Source organism: Plectrocnemia conspersa, unplaced genomic scaffold, assembly GCF_051122295.1.
Source record: "Plectrocnemia conspersa isolate PC_06_02 unplaced genomic scaffold, ASM5112229v1 ptg000012l, whole genome shotgun sequence".
NCBI lineage: Eukaryota > Metazoa > Arthropoda > Insecta > Trichoptera > Polycentropodidae > Plectrocnemia > Plectrocnemia conspersa.
This window is the reverse complement of record NW_028277176.1, coordinates 30,593,607-30,618,789: the sequence shown is the minus strand read 5'-3', so window position 1 is coordinate 30,618,789 and position 25,183 is coordinate 30,593,607. Positions and strand designations below refer to the sequence as shown.

The following is a 25,183-nucleotide window of genomic DNA, read 5'->3' as shown; positions in this document are numbered from 1 at the left end:
ACTCTACTTTTCTTGTGTGATTTTTATAACGGAGATACTGATTCTTATTATTTTTAAATAGCCGCAATTTTAAAACAAGGCGGACCAGACTGTCTAAAAGCTCAACCAAAATATGTCCATGAAATCCGTTATATTTTGTATAAATAAATAAATATATTTTACACAAGAAATAGCTAGTAGGGTTCTCCCCCTACAAAATAATTAAATTTAACATAAAAGCCTTCTAGAGATAAATTGCAGATAAACAGATCTAAAAAAATTTTTACCGGAATTGCGATTATTTTTTTATAATAAAGTTGTATATCAGGCCAGTTTAAACACTGGATCATGATATTGAATTGGAAATACGATTAAAACCATTATTAGCAATCATCATGTTCCAAAAACCGTTACTTATATATTTTTTTATAATATATTTGCGGTCTTTTTACTTACTTACTGGATTTATACTGTAGCAGTTATGATTTTTTTAAATTTTTAATCGCCTGCCATTTTGAAGCTAGATGGTAATTTAATATTTTTTGTCTAATTTTAAGGAAATATATTATAATTAAAACTACTGCAGATCACGTGGCCATATAAACCGTTATTAATTAAATCTGATTTTAGCGTCTATTAGTTTTTTTAATAATATACCTTTTGTCCTAATAATACATATATTTCAATCTACTTAAAATCTATACGTTGCGAGAATAACTAACTAATATTAAAAATAGACCATTTAAATATTACTATTATAATAAAAAAGTACCATTTTTATAAAAAAAAATTCAACTAAAAATTTTTTTTATTATAAAAATTCATTATAATTATCTAGAACCCAAAATACAGCTTTTAATATGTTTAATATGTATAATGGATCATAATATATCAAATTAAATCATAAAAATAATGTAAAAATGTTATAAAGTCATTATTTAAAGCAGAAGTGTTTCATGAAGAAATCGAAATTTTTCATGATAAATCGACTTATCTTAAAAATAAATTGTGAAAAAATTACCGATGAGGTAATGAAATTAATTTATTTTTTGACGTAAATGTATATTAAGTTATCTCATCTTTATGACAATTTTTTTAAATATTCATATATATATATATTAGACCGATATTTAGCAAAGTATCATACAATTTACCTTGCGCATAATATGATTGGTATAATACGCTATTAATAAAAATAGCTACCCGTGCTGCCATAGACATCTATCGATTGTATCTGTATTATGAGTAGTTTTTAATTATTCTATTATTTCCAGACTTTCTTGGGCTAACATTTCAGTTTTTTATAAGTCAAGCCTGTAAAATTCTGGTAGACTTACAATTCTGTTAGTATTACTGCTTAATTTAAAATAAATAAAACCTTTTAAAATTGAAAATATTAAATTATTTTAATCTCGTATGAATTTAAGATTCACCGCAAATTAAACAATAATTATTCAACGTCTGTAAGTCGACGCTCGGCACGCGCGAACCCGATCCCCGTGCAAAGTTATCGTGCGGCCGGAGTTGCGAGGGCGCTTCTTTTTCCATGCATTATTTATTTATTTTTCAAGTGTCGAGTATCGACTTTAAAGACTCGTCTCGTTACATAACCGCAAGCTCGGATAGGATGTCTGTCGGTTGCTTAACCGAGATTGTGCGAGCACAGCGAGAATTTCAAAGCAGACTCCGAACCGCAGAAGCACGTTCGAAATGCGCCACAAATAATCGACCAACGTTAATTTTAAATCAGAGAGAAACACCCTGTATATTTTCACCTGCGACGGAGAGAAAAACAAATCACCCCATCGGGTGATGTTTCATATCGAATCTGTGATCCTCTCGAATTGGATGTTTGCCCTATCTGTGCTTTATGATGTACTGTGTGTCTGGATATTTTATGTTATATGCGCATATATTGAACAGTCCTTCTCGGGTTATCCCTAAAAAAAATCTAAAAAAAACAGTATCGAATATATCCCGATATGTCATTTCAGTGAAATCATATTGGAATACATTTTCACCGGTAGATATACATTTTTATCAGTGAAAATATAATTTATCTGGCCTGTGCTTGTAATATTATATTATATGATTTAAACTTCTTCTTATATTATATAATAATATATACATTTACATACTTATCACTATTTTTTTACCTGTGATGTTGTATTTTTCAGTGAAGTTATATTTTCACTAGTGAAGTCCTAATACATTTTCACCAATATATTACTACTAGCGAATATATAATTTTACCGATAGGCGCTAGTATAATTATATGCTGATCTGACAGTAGCGAAACGCAAACCTAACCTAATGGTCAAGGCTTATACGTCAAGTCAAAAATACAAGCTAAAATAACTCATCTTTCATGGAAAAATAAGCATAAGAAGAAATACAGACAAGCGTCACGTCTCGCATATTGCTCTATAGTTCGTCTGCACTTCGATATAACATTGCTTTAAAAATATGATAGCTATTCTTACCGATTTTACTACAAGCTTCTGATATAAGAGCATTGGTCAAAGGGTGGTTAAATTGGTCAAATTCAAATACATTTTCACCGGTAGATACATATTTTAACTAGCAAAATATGCTGCTCTAAAATGTATATGAAACTCAATTTGCCAGTTGCGAAACGTCCATTTACTGTTCTAAACCAAACCTAACATAATAAAAGTATAGTTTTAGAACTTTCATTAGGTCAAGTCTAAAATACAAACTAAGATAACTTATCTTTTAGGGGAAAATAAACAGAAGAAGTACAGACATGTCGCATCTCGCATATAGCTCCATAGTTTGACTGCACTTTGATATTATACTATGTCTTAAAAATATGGCAGCTATCATTATCGATATTACTACGATATATAAGTACTCGCCAAAGTATTTTCAAACCGAATTTTGGTCAATAGGAGGGCGCAAAAACAATTATCACTTCTCAGAAGTCAAAAATTCACGTCAAAAGCAATAAAATCGTGTCGGCGCCGTCGCAGTGGGAACGCTCGGTAACGAGCGTTCCCACTGCGACGGTGTCGACGCGATTTTATTGCTTTTGACGTGGATTTTTGACTTCTGAGAAGGGATAGTTGTTTTTTGCGCTTTCCTATTGGTCAAAATTTGGTTTATATGTTCCTCACTCGCTATTAAACAAATTAGTCAACTCGTTAACAAACAAATTAGGCAATTTAAAAGCTTACGTCATGAATTTCCTATAAACTAGTGGTTTATTTACTTTAATAAAATAAGTTTTCTACACAAAAGAACGATAAATCTGGTTAGAATTTATCTATCTTTTAGGTAAATCTCTTAAGAAATACTACCTATTGTAGAGAAAATGCTGATGTGATTTTAAAAAATACCTTTATAAGATATTTATAAGCCTAATCGGTCATTGTGTTACAAAATGGCAGTTATTCAAAAAAATCTCTAATGTTCACAGTTCTATTTTTCTATAAACATTCCTCGGTCGTGCAACACAAAATTTTACAATATTATTTTTTCAAAAAAAAGCTCATTACAAATATTTTTTAAACAAATATATGTTAATATATTTTAGCACGTTATATGTATTTGACATTTTCATAAATTGTGTTGAGTCATTTAATATATGAAAACATTTTCCCATTATTATACAACACACACGTCAATGGAATTCAATTAGAATGCTCGTAAAACTAGCGTTAGTATGCCATTATTCGCATGCTTACCGAACACCCTGTATATGTGCGCAATATATAAATATTTCGTGCGAATTTGAAGCCAGTCGCATTTCCAGCCGAAATGCATTATTATGTAAAGCATCTGCAGTTCGTTGCACTCGGATGCTGCGAACCCTGTACCGATTCCGATACTGCATTATCACAGGACTCTCTGTTATATCATATAAAGCATCCTATACACTTCCCAACCTGTTATCTATTTAATATTTTAATAACACTTAACATACTCTAGAGACGAAATGTATCATTAAAAAATAATTAACTATGTAAATGTTAATTAATCATGTTATACATATATACGCAGTATTATTTTTTAAACTTAAATTAACATTTATTCATAATTATTACTTTCTCTAAGAGAAATATGAGTTAGATAAACTTATTAATTTTGATATAATACTTATATGTAAGAGGGTCATAGTTTGCCAACCCCTGAGTGTAGTTTCATACGTACAAAGTTTAACAGAATAATTTATGTATGTATATGGTTTAGCAAAAACTTAACCTATTCATATGTATACATACGTGCATGTTCTGCAGATCTTCTTTCTCCCACATAAATGGTCAAGAACGTCTGAATAGCTGTACTTATTCCCGATGCGACAAACTGGTTCTTCTTATTCAACGGGATAGCTTTAGCTTTATTCGATTAAAATCATGTTTAAGAATATCTCTGAGAATTAAAATAGATAGCTCAATAGTTAAAAAAAATAAGCACCTTACTGTTTCGTTTTAATAATAGTAATAGTTGTTGATATTTGCATAAAAAAAATATTTAATGAGCCTTGTTAAGATTGATCTCATTATTGATTGCTCCTCTTTATCCCCAATCGTTTAGAACAAACGCTGAAATTATTAATCAAAACTGAGAGTCGTGAATAGGACGTGCTTGAAAAAGATTAATTACACTCTCCAGAGGCCGCAAGGGTGTATCAAAATTGGATTTCTTGGAAACTGATTGCCGCCGCCGTCGGATAATTAATGTCTTGAGAACAAATTTGAATCAAGTCAAATAACACTTTGTTACCATTGTGAGTTGGAGACGCTTAACGCGATAATACTTTTTAATTGTATAAGATTGTGTACCCTTTACGCTTAGTTACTTTCCAATCAAATTTTCTCGGTCGTCTCGAGCTCCTTGGGGACGAATTGTGAGATAATGTCATTAGAACACTCTTACACCCTTTATACTATGAAGGTCTGTGTGAATTTCATTATCTCTCTTGCTTTTAATCCTTTAAATACAGCATCAAACTAAGGTAATTTTCAGTTATACTGTATTGTTTAACACTCATTTTAATTTATAGCAGAAAGAAGCATTTATGCTTTGATGCAATTTTAGTGACTTCTGACTTATTTGAGCTATTCACCGCCAGCAATTAATTGCTAGCAGATTACCGCAGCGTCAATTGATTGCATAAACAATTGCTAACATATTTTACCGTCTAAAATCAATTAGGTGTATTTATATTATACAAACTCGCTTATTCATTGGTTAATTAACGGTACGACAAGTCTAAAAAATATTTTTTTAAATCAATACGTATTTTAAGAGGTATGCTGTTCTAAAATATCTGGCGATAAAATATGTTAGCGATCATGTGTAGGCTATAAATTGTTTATGCGATTGACGTGGTGGTACACCGCTAGCTAATAATTTCTGTCGGTAAATTGCTGGCGGTGAATTGGAATTTAAAATTAACGCTCTACAACTTGCATCATCTCTTAAAACGAGAAATTGATTTCATCGAGTTTTTTATTGATTGGCACGTTGCTTTTTTCTTAATACTTAGATATTTGTTTAATTCACATTTCAATTGATTACTTTCACATTAATTGTTATATTGAATAGGGAACTAAAGAAAATCGCAATAAATTAATACCATTCAGGGAATAAATACATCCTTGCCTTTAAATAACTAATAATAATCGTTCTATTGCACAGTTTTAGTGGATGCAAATTCCTCAGCAGCATAATTAGACTACTAACCATGTCTTAAGTTGCTTTGTGCTGCGGTAATCCATTTTTTTAATGTACATTTTTTTAATTTTTTTAATGTAATCATTCAAAAAAGCATTAAATTTATTTATAAACGTTTTTTACTTCTCTACTTTTTTCTTCTATAATATTTTTACGAAGTTACGTTTTTTTATTTTTGAATAGCCGCTATTTTAACGGCTCGTATTTTTCGGGTCAGAATTTTAATACAGTTATAGTTAGAATATATATTACATGAGTCAGAATTTATATTATATGGTAAAAAGTCAGAATATAAGCGGCCAGAATAAATAGTAGATGGTCAGAATTTATATTAAATGGTTAGAATTTTTTAGTCAGTATTTACTCAGCTTAATATTTATTACAAATCAGTATTTATAAATAATAGCCAGTATTAATATTATATGATCTATATTTTAGCCTCAAGGTCAATTTTATGTTGACAGATGGTCAGGTTTTGTTGGTTGGTTGGTTTTCGCAGCATTGTCAAATGTTATCAGACATCAAGCCAAGTGTGCTCTCCGCTGCCGCTCTGTCGTTATTCCCGCTTCGTTCGTCGCTCTTAACACCTTCACGTCCTACATACAATTAAATAAATTCATTAAAAGTTATTCATGGAGTGTTCACTGTTATGACCAACGCTCGCTCGCTACCGCATCTAACCTATCCAACATTTTAGGTGCGAACAAAATATTTTATAATACTTTTCTAAAATAAATAATTTATTTTTATAAATGTTATACTATTTGTTTTAATACACATGATCACCCTATATTTTAATTCTGATCGGCCTATATTATGCTATTTTTATTTTAACCATTTAATGTTTATTCTGAACCTGAAAAAAATATATTATTTATTCATTATAATTAAGACCATTGTGACCTGACAGGTTAACCTAATGCGTCACGATGGCCAAGAATATAAAATATATTAAAATTTAAAAATATATACAAATATATACATATATACATTAAGGACGGAATAGCGTAGTACATAACGTCTCAGACTAGTAACTCTGAGCAGCGGCACTCGAATTTTTATTTATAAAAAATGCGCTATTATAAAAATATCAGCCATAGGTGCAATGACATATATAGGTTATAAATTATATTACACATAATAATTTATAATTATTAATATAGATGTCATCGATTCCCAGACTTTCAGTCTGGTGGTTATTACTTACTTGTAGGTATTCACTATATCTGATTCACTTACTCAGTTGGTACAGATTTACCCCGTTGAAACGCATTGGGCCTACGCCTGGCAGGTTACAACGTAAGATTTAATAAAAAATAAAATATAAAATTTAAAAATACATACAAATATATACGTAAATCCGGAGATACATTCCTTCACCTTTGTTCACGAAGTGCTTTAAAACTGGTAATGGATACCGTTCAATTGACCCAATTGTTTGTTTAACGCCGATTAGAAAAAACTTCGTTCCTAGAAAGTCGGATAGATCAGTTTAATAATTTATCAAGTCCTTGCGATTAATTTCTTTGCAACGATTACAACAATCTTATAATATTATAACAATTTTATCCCATAACAATTTTAATATTATATCATGCAAAATTTTCACGATATAAGGTATTTGGATTGGTTTATCTTTGTTTCACCAACATTTTCGCCACCTGATAAAGTCTAAACAACGCTGTTTTATAGCATATTTTTATTATTTTGTTATAGGTGCGCGCCATGGAGCAACGGCTGTGCGAGTGGCCCGCGCAGCCGGAAGGGCCCACTGAGCGTAAGGCCATCGTCCGCTTGGAGGGACAAGTCGAGGAACAAGTAAGGGTTCAACCATGCCATACCTTCTACGGACTTCGTCTTCTTAGTAAATCTGATCCTTGACCGTTTCTAGAAACAGCTTCGACTCCAGGACGCCAAGCAGGTTGAGGCAAAGGCAGCTCGCATCAAGGAATGGGTTACGAACAAGCTGCGCGAGTTGGAGGAGCAAAATCAACTTCTCAGGGAGCAGAACAATAAGTGCAATCAGCAGCTGGAGTTGCTTAGAAACCACATTGCTTTGCAAGGCAGCAGAAACTTGGTGAGTCTTAATTTCTTTCAAAAACTTACCAAAGCTAATCATAATCTATGTATCCAATTCAACATTTTTATGTTCTTCCTCATAATATTTTTCCTATTATCATAATTTCTTTTCTCACTCAAAAACATTTGCTAAAGATTTCAAGATATTTTCCACAAAGCTAATCTTTATTTTCTTTAATATAGATAAAATCAATTCCTTATCTAACTTCACTATGCTCATTATCATTTATTATTTTATTTCCAGCTCCCAAACCGCGCCAGCCTATCTCTTGAAGTGCGCACAGAAGACAGTCCTTCTAGAAGTCCTGTCTCCTTGTTAGCCGCTAACAGAAGGAGATCGGAGAGTTTAGAAGCACCGCAAGTATGCAATAACCACCGCCTCAAAAACACTACCACACCATTATGCCAAATCATTATCATAAAACATTATTTTACAGATACCGCATCATACCGCATCATTAGAGCCACATTATAGTACACCGGTGCGGCACAGACGCAATCTTTCGATCGGTACTACGAATCCTTTAGTTAATAATCCGATAAATTTAAACACCACTCTTGCGGCCATGGAGAACCACACGAATTCTAATCTGCTGGCTGAAGACTTAGCGGTCAGTCGTTATGTTTGCACACAAACGCAATAAGATAAGACAGTTGATTAACGGCTATGTGTATTTTTTATAGGCTGCTGTTGATAATTTAGTTATACTTCCCACCACTCCAAACACGTCGACTGATGGAGATACAACTCATGACTATGCCGAGATTTACACTCCGAGTAGAGGTCAACATTAATCAATTATAATATGATTCAGTATTAAGGGAAGTGTTTGATAATGGATTGTTTGTTGTTTTAGAACGCACTCCAGGTTGGATTAGGCAAGATGCAAACGTAGGTGCTGGTTCTAGTGGTGGTGCAATGAGTAGAGGCGGTTCGAGTACTGCCAGCGATATGTCTATAGACCCCGTCCGGCCACCGACACCACCGTTGCATCGGTTTCCAAGCTGGGAAGCAAAAATATATCAAGTAGGTTTCGATTCATAGAAATGTAAAAACAGACCTTTACCTCACTTGCCATAACTTTGGCCTTATGTTAACGTTTTAGACTATTTATACTGTCTGTGAATATGCTATCATCAATGTCAATTGGGGAGGGGCAGGTGAAGGCATTTGTCCCCCCTTGAAATTGGCAATAAAAATGTATTTCATTTAATAATACTATGAATCTTAACGAAATCGAAATATTAAAAAAGCTAAAAAATGCTGAAATGACATTTCTGATTCTAAACCATAAATTCTCAGTTTATCCCTCAAAGAAAATCTAAAAAAAGCAGTCTCGAATCTATCCCGAAAATATTTTTTTAAATACGTCATTTCAGTGAAATCATACAGGAATTCAATTTCACCGGTAGATATATATTTTTACTAGTGAAAATATAATTCATCAGACAGATGCTAGTAAAATTATAAGATTTCAACTTTTCCATATGTACAATAGTAATATAATATTAAAAAAACGATCACTGACTGGCCAACATTTACCCCCCCCCCCTTCTGGTAAAATCTGAAATGCCGTAAAATAGCAAGTTTAATTCATATTTTGCTCATTTATAATATCCAGGTGGCAGCTGATGGCTTACAACAATCTGTAGGAGATGAACTGAGTCCTCCAGCTTCGAGCAGACTTCCTACAGATCCGGCAGGTTATCAAGATATATCCGTTCCCGTATACGCCACTGTTAAAGGAGTAATTATAAATCATTTATACCAATTTTCAATTCATAAAGCTTTGAACTAATATAATTATTATTCATCAGCGTGCAAGTCAAATTAGATCGATGCCATTCACCGGAGATTCTTCAGACGACTCTTCGGACGGAGAAGAACCGCACTCGATGAGTGTAACCGCTCAAAATACTCCCCACCACACATATAGTAAATATTAGATACTTAAACTGAGTTATAAAATCAGTTTCAAACGACTACTTGATAAAATTTCAGATCCCCCCGTCCATCCACCTCAAGCTATATCTATGACCAACAGCACACCCCAGTCCCAATCGCAAATGGTTTCTAGTCATGGCCTAATGCTCACCACCAGCACGAACGGAGTGCTTGCTGGTCAGTGTAGTTCTAGTGATACAAGTTTAAGCGCAAGTAGTCCTTCGAAAAGTGTAAAAACTAGTTCCAGTTTAAGTCCCGCAAAAAGGTCTAGTAGTGGCTCGCCGAGCAAGCAAAGTAAAACTAGGGGTATTGATCACAATGCTTATTCACACTATTGATTATATATTTATCTATTGAGCGATCTTATTATATTATCGTTACATTTATTCAGATACTTCATTCGAGTCAGGAATGTCAGACGATTACGCTATACCGCCCGATGCCGTTTCTGGATGCGAAGCAACGTCCACTTCATTATCTTTGCCATCTTTGGCTACCAGGGGAAGTACAATAGATTCACCGAGGAAACAGGAACCGTTAGAAAAAAGTGGACATCTTGCCAAGTTGGGAGGAAAGCTGAAAACATGGAGGAAACGATGGTACATTTTATAGTTTCATCTAATTATGATAAAATATCCAAAATATTGATACTGAATTAATCTGTAATATTTCAAAATTTTATTTTGAATTTGTCTATAATATTCTAAATATTCATTGCTGAGTCACCCCTTATCTTTTTTTTTCTGGAAGCCGTATATTGCTTAGAAATATATAACTAAAGCTAATATCTTAAATTGTTTTTTCTGTATATACAATACATATATATTATATTAAATTGTTTTCAGTTGCTTACTACGTTATAATAATTAATCAAATATTAAATTTCTTAATCAGGTTTGTTTTGAAAAACGGCTCGCTATCGTATTGGAAATCTCAGTCAGAAGTGAACCGTAAGCCTCAAGGAACCATAGGCTTAGGCGAAGCTTGTAAAATATCTAGAAATGACGGAGCCGCAACATTCGAAATATATACAGGGTCTAGAACGTATTACCTCACAGCCGACAGCATAGCCACTATGGAAGATTGGATCAGAGTTTTACAGAATGTTCAACGTAGAAATGCCACTAAACTATTGTTGAGCAAAGAGGATAATAAACCAACGATTCAAGGATGGTTGAACAAAGTAAAGAACGGCCACTCGAAGAAGAGTTGGTGTGTTTTGATCGGAAAGATGTTTTTGTACTTCAAAGCGCCTACAGATACGGTTAATATCTACCACTCTTGGCATCCCATAATGACTTTTAAAATATTTAATCAATAATAATTTCAGAATCCTGCTGGCCAAATCAATATGAGAGACGCTAGAGTTGAAGATGTTGAACACGTTTCCGATTCAGATTCAGAAGAACGAGCTGACGAGGGTCAGACGCACTTGACTGTAGCGATTTATCCTCAGCATCAGGTATTTATTTGATATATAATTAACTTAGATATGTTGCTTGTTAATTAATATTGTTTTGATATTTCAGGGCCCAACGTATTTGCTATTCTGCAATAAAGCTGAAAAAGATGCATGGTTATATAATCTAACGGTCGTTAGTGGTGGAGGACTTAGTCAAGGAACGCATTATGAACAGTTGGTTCAGAAGCTGATGGAAACTGATGGAGATCCAAGTATTATTAAATCTGTTTTTTATTTATTTAATAAGTAAATACCACTAATGCATTTTACATATTATTGCAGATTGTGTTCTCTGGAGACATCCCCAATTACTTCACTCCAAAGATAATATCGCATCTCCGCTTACGTCGCTCAACTCGGAAGCTCTTCAAGCCGAAGCCATTAAACTATTCAAGGTTTTATTTTTATTTTTTATACTGAAAATTTTGCGTGAGCTTCACTGGTAGCAAGTTCATGGTTAAATTATTGTGTATTTTTAAGTCGGAAATATTTTTTAAACAATCATAGGGGATTTAGTCAGTACTAGAGTACCACTTTTATTTTATAATATATAAGACTGTTCTAGCTGTTGCCAGGTATATTACATCCGAATCTTTGCATAAAACTATCAACTGTGGAATCAAATCTTAGTAAACCGACAGCCTAACTTTCATCCCACATGATCCACAGTCACCAATATTTCACACTTCTTGACTGTATGGTAGTTCAGGTGAATAATATCACTATAAATTTTATAAAAGCATTTGGCGAGGCTTGGCATCACATTTTGCTGTGTAAATTCGAACCTCAGATTTAAGAGATCGCCGTCAGTATGTGAATTATAGTGGCCTTCTGTCAAATGAAGAGTATTTATAAACGGCAACAAATTAAATGATCAGAATTTAAATCAACTTTGGGTCAAAATAAAAACCAAATCTCGGTCAATATTTTATTAACAGCCTGGTCATAATTATCAAATGGTTAGAATAAAAATAGCATATGGTCAGAATAAAAATATTGGATGATCAGAATTAAAATAATGAATATTCATAAGTATATCATTCAGGGTTAGAATAAATATCAAAAGATTAGAATAAAAATAACATAGTCAGAATAAAAATATAGGACGATCAGAAATAAAATAACGAATGATCATAATTATATTATTCAAGGTCAGAATAAATATCAAATAGGTAGAATAAAAGTAGCATATGGTCAATAAAAATATAGGAATAATAATATTTTAATCTATAAACAGGATCCTCAATTTGGCACATTTGTGAAACCAAATATTCTCTTGTGATTCAGAAAATCTAGAAATTATTTTTAATATACATCTATATGAGGGAATTTGGTTATTATTCTTTCCTATATTGCAGCGCCTTTATATTACGAGTTTTAGGTTATGATTCGCTGTGTTCTCGTAGATAATTATACATTGACAAGCATTTCTTTAAATTGCTTAAGAGTGCTGTGGAGAATTCTTCTATTCTATTTTAAGTTGTAACATAATTTAACGACACTTAATCCGCACAGCATAACGGCAGTCATCCAGCATCTTAATTAGCTGGCATTATACGTTGATCTATTCAATATCCTTTTAGTTTTTAAAAATTACGTTGCATTAGGGTAATCTGTTATGTTGTGATAATCTTATTTATAATAACTAATTTTACTTCTAAGCGTAACCTAACCCTGCATGTTGTCTAAACGTTGTGTTATTACTTTCCAGTGTTGTCAATTATTCATGTCTGTGGCGGTGGAGCACGCCGGCATAGATTACCACGTCGTGTTAGCGCAGAACGCTCTCCAACAGTGTTTAGAAGTGACCGAACTGCAAGACGAATTAATAAGCTGTCTCATAAAACAGACGAGCCGACACTCGCACAACAAACACGGAGTGCAGGTAACGCCCCTGGCGCTTAGGAAAGGATACATTAACAAATCGTCAGTACTGCACGAAAAAAAAGCTGGAAGTTGCCATTCATCGCCGGTTAACACCGGTCCCAGGAGCATGCATCTAAAGCTTAAGAATGTAAGTGCTTAATATTGCATAAAGAAGTAACACGCATGGCTTTTTATTTTCAACTGAATAATATCATCATACTTTTATATGATTTTCGGAATATTCACTTCAATTGAAGAAATCACGTAAATTGTATCTATATACTTAATTCTTTACAGGATATTTTCGTTTTTCTATAACCAGGTTTATGTGAGAACACTGTTTTATAATTTTGTTAATGAACATTACTATCTGTTTAGCTAATCAAAGAAATGTCATTTTACTTCTGTAATGTAAGTCTTAAACGTCATGGCAAAACTTTAAAAAAAACACCCCTTTGTTGCCGTTTTCTATTAGAGGCTTTGCATAAGCTTCGCTTTATAAATAAGCTTGTTTTTAATTTAATGATTTGTTTTAATATTATTTTATATGAACTGCACGTCCCATTCTCATACTGCAAGTTATTAAACAGCCATTGGTGTCGTATCTAACAATATATAGTTTGTACTTATTTATGAAATGTGTATGAGCGATAATTTTAATTACAGTATAAAATCGTTATGCACATCTTATAAATAAAATTTGAGCGTATAAATAACCTATAATAAGTACTGAATGAGCCAATGAAGACTTAAGGATCATTTTAGTTAATATAAAATGTTCTAAAAATATCTTTATATAATTGCTGTCTAAAATATGTTCATACAAATTAGAATTATAATACATATTTTACATCCTTCAGTCTTTCTTGGTCCATCCTATATAACGACTATACATTTATATTAGTAATTTGTTTGTGAGTTTTCCGTTGAATAGCTTTTGTGAGAGCTTATATTATATTTATACCTATATATTATTATTGTTGTTTTATAAGACTCTTTTATATTATAATAGCTTTATTTGGAGTGTCTAAAATATCTAAATCCATCATTTTTCAAATGGAATGTTGGTGTCCCTTTTTATTTTAATGATGATTTCTCTTAGTGATTTTAGTGTATTCAAAATCTTTCGATTTGCTGGGAAATATTCTATTGCTCGTCTTAATCATATCATTATTTGAGTTTATATGTCTATTAGTCTAGTTAGTCGGTTATGAGCGGAGCACTCTTGGATAGTTTAACTAACAAGGTACTATTTTGTAAACCATTCCATAAATGTCCATCTAATCATGTGCCATAATTACAACAATCTCATCATCAACTTCATCCCGACACTATTATGCATCTATAAACATGTGGAATACCAACATTTCGTTTGCAGCAACTACTGTTGTGTGCTACCCAGTCCTTATTCACTTGCGATACGGGGTCGGCTGGTAACAGTGGTTCAGGCAGTGTTTCTCATAGTGGCGGCTCCGACGGCGTCAACAATAATAGCAGCTCTCCATTGTCTGTGCAGGTAGGTCCTGACGCAGACATCCCGCCGATATACATCGATGAACCATGATGATCTCACTGTCGATTGACTCACTTCAATACTGACCATAAATCATAACTAAAGTTTAACATCATCAAAAAGATTAACTTAATTAAAATATATATTTGGTTAAAGATAATGCCCTCTTTTAACTTTTTGGTTGCCTAAATCTGATATAGCAGCTTTTGCTATATTGGTTAGAATTACCAGATCCAACACCGATCATTTAAAAATGAATCAGATATATATTTAATGCAGCTGAGCCTTAACCTTTTATCTGAACATACATATATTATCTTTATTATGTAAAATGCCTATATTTAGATAGTACTCTCAAAAGAGTTAAATACATAGATAACATAATAAAAAAAACATGCAAATAGTTTGAATTTTGCCAAGTGAACTGATTTTCTTAATGTTAATTGTCTAACTAGAAATATTTATACCTTCCTTTAATTAAATAGAAATATTAAAAAGGGTGAAATGCAAGTCAGATGTTCTCTGATTATCCCTTAAAAAAAATCTAAAAATAACAGTCTGCATCTATGCCGAAAATATTTTTTAAATTTGTCATTTCAGTGAAATCATATCGGAATACATTTTCACCAGTAGATATATATTTTTACTAGTTAAAATATAATTGATCTGGAGGGAGCTAGTAAAATTATATGATTTCAGCTTTTCCATATATAGTAATATATACATTTACATACTTATCATTATTTATTTACATGCGATGTACAAATATTACAGTGAATGTATATTTTTACTACTTATATTTTCACTAGTGAAATCCAAATACATTTTCACCAGGAAACATTTTTCTACCAGCAAAAATAGAATTTAACTGATGCGCTAGTGATATTATATGCTGCTCCAAAATGTCAATGAAACTATTTGACAATTGTGAAACATTCATTTGCTGTTCAAACCCAAACCTAAACTAATGAAAGTTAAAACTAATTATAGTTTTATAACTTTCATTAGATCAAGTATAATATAGGTACAAATTTAGTCAACTCATCTCTCATGGGATCCGCACTTGAATATTACACTATGTTTTAAAAATATGATAGTTATCCTTACCGATTTTTCTGCAGACTTCTGATATGCGATTATTAGTCAAAGTTTATTAAAACTGAATTTTGCGTAAAAACAATTATCCTTTCTCAGAAGGCAAAAATTCACGTCAAAAGCAATAAAATCGTGTCAGCGCCATCGCAGTGGGAATTCTCGGTAACAAGCGTTCCTACTACGATGGCGCTGACACGATTTTATTGTTTTTGACGTGGATTTTTTACTTCTGAGAAGAGATAATTGTTTTTTGTTGGTCAAAATTCGGTTTAGATGCTCCTCATTCGATTCTCAATTATTATAGTCGTAATATTGTTATAAAAAGTCTTAGCTGAACATTTCCAATGATGATTTTATTGCTTTTGACATGGATTCTAAACAGGGACCCTCTTGAATTTTGACAAAAAATTCATGGAAATATTAAAAAAATCCGCTGAAAAACCTGAAAAAACTTTAGAGTGAAATAAAAATAATATTTAAACATCCAGAAATCTTATATATAAAAGATTTCAATAGATAGTTAAACCAACTGATAATTAACAATATATTGTATGTAAAAGTAATGTAACTTAACATTGACATAACCTAACTGACAATATGATTGATTCATCACATACACAAAGTTAATGAAACACCGGCTAATGCGTTGACTTTATGATGTAATCTTTTTTGATACGCAACGCATCAATGCGATGACTCAACGTGCGTGCCTGAGCGTATGCGAATATTATCCACATAACCTTCTAGACTTTCACTTATAAAATAATTCATATAAGAATATTTATATTTTGTTCCCGTGCTTAAAAAAGTTTTAAAATGTTCAAAATCATTGAAATAAAAATAATATGTGACATTTCTGAACTGAAGTTTCTGTCTATAACAATATTTATAGATATATTATTTATAATACTGTTAATAAGCTTAAAATTATGGTAGTTATAGTGTCTACAAAAACCGTTATATCTCATATAAATGATGAAAACATAGTAAAAAAAAATCATTTTTATTATTTATTTTTTCTAATAGAAGATTTTTGACTTTGGGATTTTTAAACAAGAGTATCATATTTCTGAAAAAATGTGTAAAATATATTATTTAGTTTTAGTATTCAGCTTAGCTTTACGCCGATTTTCTAATAATACGAAAAGTATCAACTCATCAATAAATAGTATTACCCAATAGTTTAAACCGCACAAATGCGGGAATGGTCGTTCTCGTGATGCGCAAATTCACGCAGTAAAGCAAGAATTATCGCTAATTTTAAGGTTTGTATCTTACTATACATATATCCCAAAATACAAAATATATATTTAATTAGCTACATACAAAACAGCTGACCGTAATAGATATGCAAAGAATTACATTATTTCATATAATTAGTTATTTAAGATATTTTTTATTTATCTCAAAAACATCACGAGAATGCTATATTTTTATTATATTAGATCTTTTATTACTAAAAAGTTAAATACGTTTTTTAATAATAATAAGTTTAATCTATTTTGTATTTTCTTATTATCTTCCTTGTATTTTATGATAAAAAAAATTCAATATATAAATTTGATGATATTTATATTATATTATGCTTAATTAAGCAAGTTTTGAATATTTTATTTAAATAATCATATTTGGCTAATGATAAAGACAAAAAATATACGTACCTGCTTTGCTTTTTTCTAATTATTTAAAGTAAAATAAAAATCATTAAACTTTCTTTAGATAATTAGTAAGCTCAACAGTTTTTTATCTTCGCTGATTCTCCTTTGACATGGTTTTTCGCTAAATAGTAGATAAGGACAGATAAGAATTTATTTAATATATTTTATCATAAAATACACAAAGAAATAATCCATTTTATTATTTTATAAATAAAAACACATGATAAAAACATTCAAATTAGTATATTCATATTGGAAATATAAAAAATAAGCCTACATTTTTTAAATTGAATAAATAAAAATTAAATTGACAAACACTTTATGCGTATCTTTCTGTGCAGCGGTTATTCTCGTAGTTTTGCGTCACATAATTTCCATGGGATCTAGAAGATCTAGTTTAACTTTTGGATCCCGTTGATTTGCCAGATCAGACGGAAAGTGGAAAACAGCTGCTTTTTTGTCATCTTAGAGTCGCCTCAGTCGATAATCGACGTAGTTCCACATGGAACAATTTCGGCTAAACTCTCGTTTATTCCAAGTTGGAAGCAAATTTAGTACATCATATTTCGAGCTTATATACTCTTAGAATTAGCAATAGAACGGTGACCTTGAACAAAAATTTTGGAAAAGACCTTTTTTTTTTCCTTGAACAAAAATTTCCAAGATGGTCTTTGAACGAATTATTATTGAGAAGTGGGCTAAACTTGAAGAAATAAAATATTTTTAGTTGCATAAATTAATAGTTATACATTAAGCAAAACAAAGATTAAAATAAATAGAACATATATAACTATAACAATAGTGAAAGGGGCGATAAGGTAATAATCTCGACACCTGTATCTCGAGAACAACAAAGTAATACATTCCTGTGTACATCCACGTACTATTACCGCCCCTCAAGGTGAGCGACCAATCACAGGCAGAAATTTATCACACTTTGAACGATGTTTTTTTTGCACAGAATATTAAAAATAAATGACTGTAGTTAGATTGTATTTTGCTTAACGCCGATGGCTCAAAAAATGGTTTTATTTGCTCTTAGGGTTTCTATTCCAATTAACAAAATTGAAGTGAGTTAATTCGACAGTCTAAAAATATATTCACATGGTGTTGTCGATATTTTCCATCCAACAATGGAGAGTCCAATATTTATTTTTTTATTTTTTCCATTTTTTATTATTATTATATTATATCACATGTAAAAGACGAATATTGTATTATGGCGTAAATTGTACGAGTAGTAGAAATTGTATTATTATTATTACAAATTACGCTTGTAATAGTTACACATATTTTATTATATGCGTTTAAGTGCTTTAATTTGAAGATCTCTCAAATTTGACATCAAGAAAATTCGACACGACATAATTATTCTCACTATAAACGATTCCGGTAAGACGATTGGTATTATTATGTATAATTTGAGTCAAACGACTAATGAGTACTTGTGTGTAATTTGACGAATTCGCTAATCACACTTACGCTGTTTTGTTTTGATTGTTCCGCACACACGATTGGCTGTAAATGAGTTTTTATTGTGAAATTTGCTAACTGAGTTTGGGATTCAAGATGTGCATGTGAAATTAATTAACGATTAACAACATAAAGCATACGAAAACAATGTTTCTTGATTTCAATTTTGTGGTATTTATTTCGTTTCCTTATATTATTATATTTATTTACATCCCTCTAATTATTTATTATTATTTAATATATGTGTATAAACCAATCTTCGGGATAATAATTACAAATTTGTGATACAGGCGCCACTATTGTCTGTCGATTGCAAAAGTAATCCGCCTACGTATAGCTTCGTACAAGGATGGCAACTTTTGGCACTGGCGGTCAGTTTATTCGTACCCAGGAATAACCGATTACTCTGGTATCTGAAATTGCATCTCACAAGAAACTCGGATTCAAAGTGAGACGATTTTTTTATATCCACATCAATTATTAATTTATTTATAACTATTCATCTTAAATTGTAGAAGTGAATGTGGAAAATATGCTGCTTATTGCGAACGTGCCTTAGAAAGGACAATCGTCAACGGTGGAAGAGAAGATAAGCCATCTAGAATGGAAGTTCTATCGATATTGCTGAAGAATCCCTATCATCATAGTCTTCCACACGCAATACCTGTACACATGTTGAACAATACATATCAGGTATGGATTAATACAGTTTTTATTTTATTTTAAAGTAGTTATCCACTCCATATCTTATGCGCCCGACTTTTTATTTTTTGATAATGTGTTCAAAAAAACTGGAATTTCCTTTTCAGACATATTGAGTATAGTCTATCCTCGATCCGGAGCTCTTTAATAATCAACGGTTTAATCATTGCACTTTGGGCAATTCCAATCAACATTAACAATGTTCGGAAGTCTCGGATCACAGTTACTTTTTAGTGCTATTGTTGCATACACCCACATTATTTTTTGTTCACTAGACTGCTATAGGGTGTGTGCACTATTAGCACAATAAATCATCTGCATTCCAATAAAAAGCACCTGTTATTGTATCACTAGATATTTTATGTCAATATTTTTTTTTTAAATTATGCAAATACTAAATCATATTGGATAATCTTAGGTTGTAAGCTTTGATGGATCGACTACAGTAGAAGAGTTCCTATCCACGTTGAGCACCGAATTAGGCTGCCGAGAGCCGACAGTCTCCGGCTTCACACTATTCAGCGATGATCCAATAGAGAAAGATTTAGAACATCACATCAAACCGGATAAAAAAGTAAAATATTGCATTATAAAAAAATAGTATATACCATGAGAATGTAATTATATATTTGCTTTACAGCTATGCGATGTGATATCAAAATGGGAGACGGCCCTGCGTGAAAAGGGTTCTGGAAAGTTTGAGAATTCTCGAGTCATACGCTTGAGCTATCGCAATAGATTATATTTCCGCAACGCGGCTAGGACCGAGACTGATAAAGAAAGACTTTTATTATGTTACCAAGTAAATCAACAAGGTTTGTGCTCAAAAATACATACATCATTGTCCTTTTTTATATATGCTATAATATAAATATGGATGATTTACAGTTGTAGCTGGTCGATTTCCTGTTACGAGAGAATTAAGCACTGAACTCGGCGCACTGATGGCACAGTTAGAAATGGGCGATTGTCAACCGGATAAATCTGTCGGCTTAGTAGACAGATTCTATCCATATCGCTACAGAACTGGATTATCTATCGAACAGTTGCGGTTAGTATACATTTTTTACAACATACATTTGATAGGATATGTGTTAATGATATTTTTACATCTAACAGAGAGGTAGAGGAAAAACTGAGATTGAAATGGTTGGCTCTGAGGGGACGGAATTCGATGGATTGCGTCAGAATTTATTTGAACTGTACCAGAAAGTGGCCGTTCTTCGGTGCCACACTATTCCAAGCTAGAGTGAGTGAACACTTAACATTATTAATATAACTTCTTAATACCTTATATAAAAATATATTAATTAATTCGCAGATTAAACAACCTGATCTATCGATGGTTTGGTTAGCCGTATCAGAAGACGGAGTTACTATTTTAGAGTTAGCATCTATGGGCGTCATCGCTCGATATGCTCACGCTTCAATCGGACTCTTTGGCGGTGTTCAAGACGATTTAATGATGGTTATTAACGGAGAAGATGGGACGATGGGAATAGAAAAGATGCTCATCAGTCTGAATAAACCTAAGGTATGGGATTATGAATTATTATATAATTATATGGAGCTAAACAAGGTTGAAACCTGTCTCCATTACTGTTCAATATGTACACTGCATTGGAGGATTTAAATAAAAATATTTTAAAATTTTTAGAAAAAAATCATTGACGGACAAAAATTGTTTAAATTGTGTAGTTTTTTAATTTATTTAAATTTCTATTATAAAACATTTTGAATCTTTTTATTTATTTTTATATAGCCACCATTTTAATCAATAAGGTAGATTATTAATATCTTGGCTAATGAACTTAGCCAAGATATTAATATAGCTAATTTTTTAGAATAGTTTTGTGTAAATCTGATTAAAATTATAACAGTTTTGTGTAAATCTGATTAAAATTATAAAATTATAACACCAGAAACGTCATTTCAGATTTTTCAAGAGGGTGGGACAAAAGTTGACCAGTCAGTGGCCGTTTTTTATAATTTCTATTTCATTCCGATTCATAGTATTTTATTAAATGACACGCATTTTTATGGCCAAATTTAAAGGGGGGGCAAATGCCCCCATACATTACGTCTCTGTAATGAACTTGGCAGATATATGTATACAGTTAATTTTTCAGATTAGTTTTATGAAAATCTGATTAAAATTAAGTAAGATATTTTTAATAGAGCTATGATTTTTTAATTTTTTAATGGCCGCCATTTTAAAACAAGATGGCGGGTCAATATGGTTAACTAACTTAATAATATTGATAAGGGTGCTATTTATCAGGGAAGTATTTTGAGAGATATGTGCATTTAAATAAATCAGGGCTGTGGAGTCGCTAAAAAAAAACACGACTCCGACTCCGATTCCGATATTTACCAACAACACGACTCCACTCCGACTCCGACTCCGACTTCGACTCCGACTCAAAAAAGTTTAATTTTATAAGGTATTTTTGGTGTTTTTCTACACGTTTAATATTCATACGCTATACACATTCATTATTACGCAATTAAAAATTCATAAATTTCATAATTTAAAAAATGCTCGGAGTTGCTCATTTTTCACGACTCCGACTCCGACTCCGGCTCCGGCCAAAACACCACGACTCCACGACTCCGACTCCGACTCCACAGCCCTGAAATAAATACAACGCTTCTAAAAAGACACATAGTAGATGGATTGTACAATATTTAGATCATTTTATAAAAGGCTAGTTTCATTTATTATATAACTTGGTTTTCATTAATATTTTTATTTACAGATGGCTGAATTAACTCATTTAATAGCGGATTATAAAAATGCGTTGTCGAGACACGGCAATCCTGGAACACCTCAAATGAATTCGCTAACGAGAAACGGAAGTCACCGCTCAGTTAGATCTCGACCCGGCCCTTCAACTTTGCCTCATTCTTCGCCGTCGACTCTACCTCATTCGACACACCACAACACCCTCAACTCTTCAACTCATTTTCACACCACACACAACACTTTGAACTCCCACGCCACTCTGAACTCGCACGTCACAACGATGACCCTGTCCGACAGAAACGCTACACTGACGTTTGGTTCCACGCAATCGAACCAAACGTCCAGCGACAGGATCATGTCTCACGGTCAACCGGACATATTAAAGTCGACTCCCGACCATCACGTCTCCACCAGAAGCGACTGCAAGAAGCGAAGTCATCTAGACAGTGGTGTTGCGTGATTAAAAGTGAAATCATAGCAGGGAATCGGCTTCAGCACAGACGTTTAAAACCGTTGGTACTGAAGAAATTCCCTCGTTGTTGACTTTGGGACTCGAACGTGCACTTTTTAACAATTTCACTACTAATAACTATATTTAGCGTAGCAATAATTTTATATGTACACAATTCTAACTATACTAGACCCAAAATATCAACTGACAACCTATATGTGCCACAAAGTAGAATTATTACGTTTTCACTACTCGATTAGCACAAATATATTAGATTAACGCATTTATTAATCGCATCTTAATAAATAAAAGACACTCAAGTGTATATCTTGTATCTACAGAGTGGGACAATATATAGACTGAAGAATGTGAAAGAGAAATGCTAAAACTAGTTACGGAACAGAGCATATCTCAAATACTTAAGGAAAAAATCTGGAAAAGCTCGATTTAATAGGTATGTTGTGTTCCAAAATAAGATGTAAAATATCTCTACGAAGTATACTTTGAAAAAAAAATCTCTTTCTAAACCCATTCTGTAGAATGTGTGAACTATTTGTGGAATCTACGCCATAGAGTAATTTGCATTTTGATAATGTTAATGTAATTGTGTTTTTAAGACTGATCGATCTCTTATCAGCACAACCGTACCCATATATGCATTAGATTCTGATTATATAAACGTATGTCGAATGTGTAAGAGTAGCTTCGTGTTATGCACTTTGCAAGAGTAATAAAATCAATATCTATATGTATAAAAATTGCCTTATAGGTGGTGAATATATCGGTGTAACTGTTCAGCAGGCAAAGTTTTATGATTTTGAAAAGCGTCCAGTGAACGAAACTTGACCAATGAACATTGTTCCGCGTATTAAACCAAAATTTTTATTACCTCAGTTTTATTAAGAAGAAAGAATCTTTTTTTATATATGTGTGTGAATGTATTATATTTACGAATTTATGGATAATTTTATTATTAATATATGCGTATTACAAAATTTTATAATTTCAATAAAGCGCCTATTGCTATAAAAATATAAAAATGTCCGCCGTTTAGCCTCATATTGAAAATATTATTAAATGCAAATGAATATTTTTCATGTACATATATACAACATATTAATACAACTTTTGTAATATTGTGTATATAATATAATAATCAATTTAATTACAAAACTGGCCTATATTATATAATTTTACTTTTTTTGCTAACTTATTAACCTTATAAATACAATAACTGCATAGGTGGGATTTAATGAGATATATTTTTTACTAATTATTATTAACAATGTGTTTAGTTTTAATTGTACAGTGTTTTATGGCACGACGTTGTTTTATCTTACTTTTTTGTAATGAAATATTAATTTATTTTGTTATTAAACACTTGTGATTGAACGATATTTAATTTACAATTATTATTTTTATAAATATACTTTGTGTACATTTTTAAGTTGACATTGTATTATTTTTATGTTTTAATTGTACGAAATAACTTTCCATTGTATATGAATTGATATTAATTTAATATGAAATAAATAACTTATTCATAACTATATGTACGAAAATAAATTTGTTTTTTTCAGTATACAGTATTTTTATTTTAATAACATCCCCCCCATTTCTTTATAAATTAAATAAATAGAACATTAAAAACTAAAATAATAAAGTATTTTCTCATTATTAAGAAATTCATTATTAAGATACATACTTGGTTTATCTAAATTCTAGGGGTTGTGAACTTTGCACCCTGTATAATGAGAATATGAATAGATAAGACAGTATGTTTCGTTTTAAGGCCAATAGGGTGGCGCATGCGCGGCGCTACTAGGACCATCCGCTGAAAAATATTTTGAACCCATACACGACCCGCATCGAATTAAATAAATATTGCTTAGTATGTCAGAATCAACCGACTAAAATTGACAGCTTTAGTGGACTGTAGAATGCACGTATGGACAATATTACAAAATAATATCGTAAAAGCTTATTTAACCATAATCAGTGTAACTACTTAATCATGTTTGTTAAAATCATTATTGAGTATATCCACGAACAGTTACTTTCAAAGGGGTGAAATTTTAATTATATGTTTCTTAAGATCCGCTTAGTATTATGATTCTTGAATTCTTCAGCTATTGGTTAGCAATACACTTTATGTTTTATTTAATATTTACGATGATATGAGTTACGTACATATGTATTGTTATTTCGCGTTATTAACTGTTGTATTTTTAACAAAAACAGCATCGTTAATAAATTTCTGGTGGCCCTAAGTTGCTACAAAGTGTTCCAACGAGGGAACATGCTATTGATATAAAGATCAAATCGTCTCAACGAAAGCGTCCTAAAGAGCATGATAGTTAATATTACTGTTTTCTACGATTATAACGTTATAATTCACTACTAATTCTAACAGGCCGTATCACTCTGCTAGCAGACCGGAATTGTAGGCAAACAACTTTTATATTTTACACCACGATAATGCACTGGCTCGTACTTTACTTCCAATTAGTTAAT

General features: G+C 31.8%; 1 protein-coding gene across 15 annotated transcripts in view; it reads left to right on the top strand.

Annotated features, from left to right (window-relative positions):
• Positions 1-24,255, top strand: part of LOC148228951 (uncharacterized protein CG43867) — a 379,323-nt gene extending 355,068 nt beyond the window's left edge. For 4 of the 15 annotated variants that reach the window (XM_088199458.1, XM_088199464.1, XM_088199471.1 and 1 more), the window contains 24 exons: positions 7,396-7,497; positions 7,577-7,756; positions 8,003-8,119; positions 8,196-8,369; positions 8,443-8,542; positions 8,616-8,785; positions 9,381-9,506; positions 9,577-9,694; positions 9,761-10,009; positions 10,095-10,302; positions 10,598-10,967; positions 11,034-11,165; positions 11,233-11,377; positions 11,448-11,560; positions 12,877-13,179; positions 14,410-14,547; positions 19,061-19,218; positions 19,286-19,463; positions 19,891-20,046; positions 20,113-20,287; positions 20,361-20,523; positions 20,592-20,721; positions 20,794-21,006; positions 22,232-24,255. In XM_088199458.1, coding sequence (XP_088055584.1) covers positions 7,396-7,497; positions 7,577-7,756; positions 8,003-8,119; positions 8,196-8,369; positions 8,443-8,542; positions 8,616-8,785; positions 9,381-9,506; positions 9,577-9,694; positions 9,761-10,009; positions 10,095-10,302; positions 10,598-10,967; positions 11,034-11,165; positions 11,233-11,377; positions 11,448-11,560; positions 12,877-13,179; positions 14,410-14,547; positions 19,061-19,218; positions 19,286-19,463; positions 19,891-20,046; positions 20,113-20,287; positions 20,361-20,523; positions 20,592-20,721; positions 20,794-21,006; positions 22,232-22,678 — 4,365 coding nt within the window. In that variant the 3' untranslated portion in view covers positions 22,679-24,255. Of the gene's footprint in view, positions 1-7,395; positions 7,498-7,570; positions 7,757-8,002; positions 8,120-8,195; positions 8,370-8,442; positions 8,543-8,615; positions 8,786-9,380; positions 9,507-9,576; positions 9,695-9,760; positions 10,010-10,094; positions 10,303-10,597; positions 10,968-11,033; positions 11,166-11,232; positions 11,378-11,447; positions 11,561-12,876; positions 13,180-14,409; positions 14,548-19,060; positions 19,219-19,285; positions 19,464-19,890; positions 20,047-20,112; positions 20,288-20,360; positions 20,524-20,591; positions 20,722-20,793; positions 21,007-22,231 lie in introns of all 15 variants that reach the window. The other 11 variants (XM_088199457.1, XM_088199463.1, XM_088199469.1 and 8 more) reach the window with 6 other exon arrangements.
• Positions 24,256-25,183: the final 928 nt, after the last annotated feature.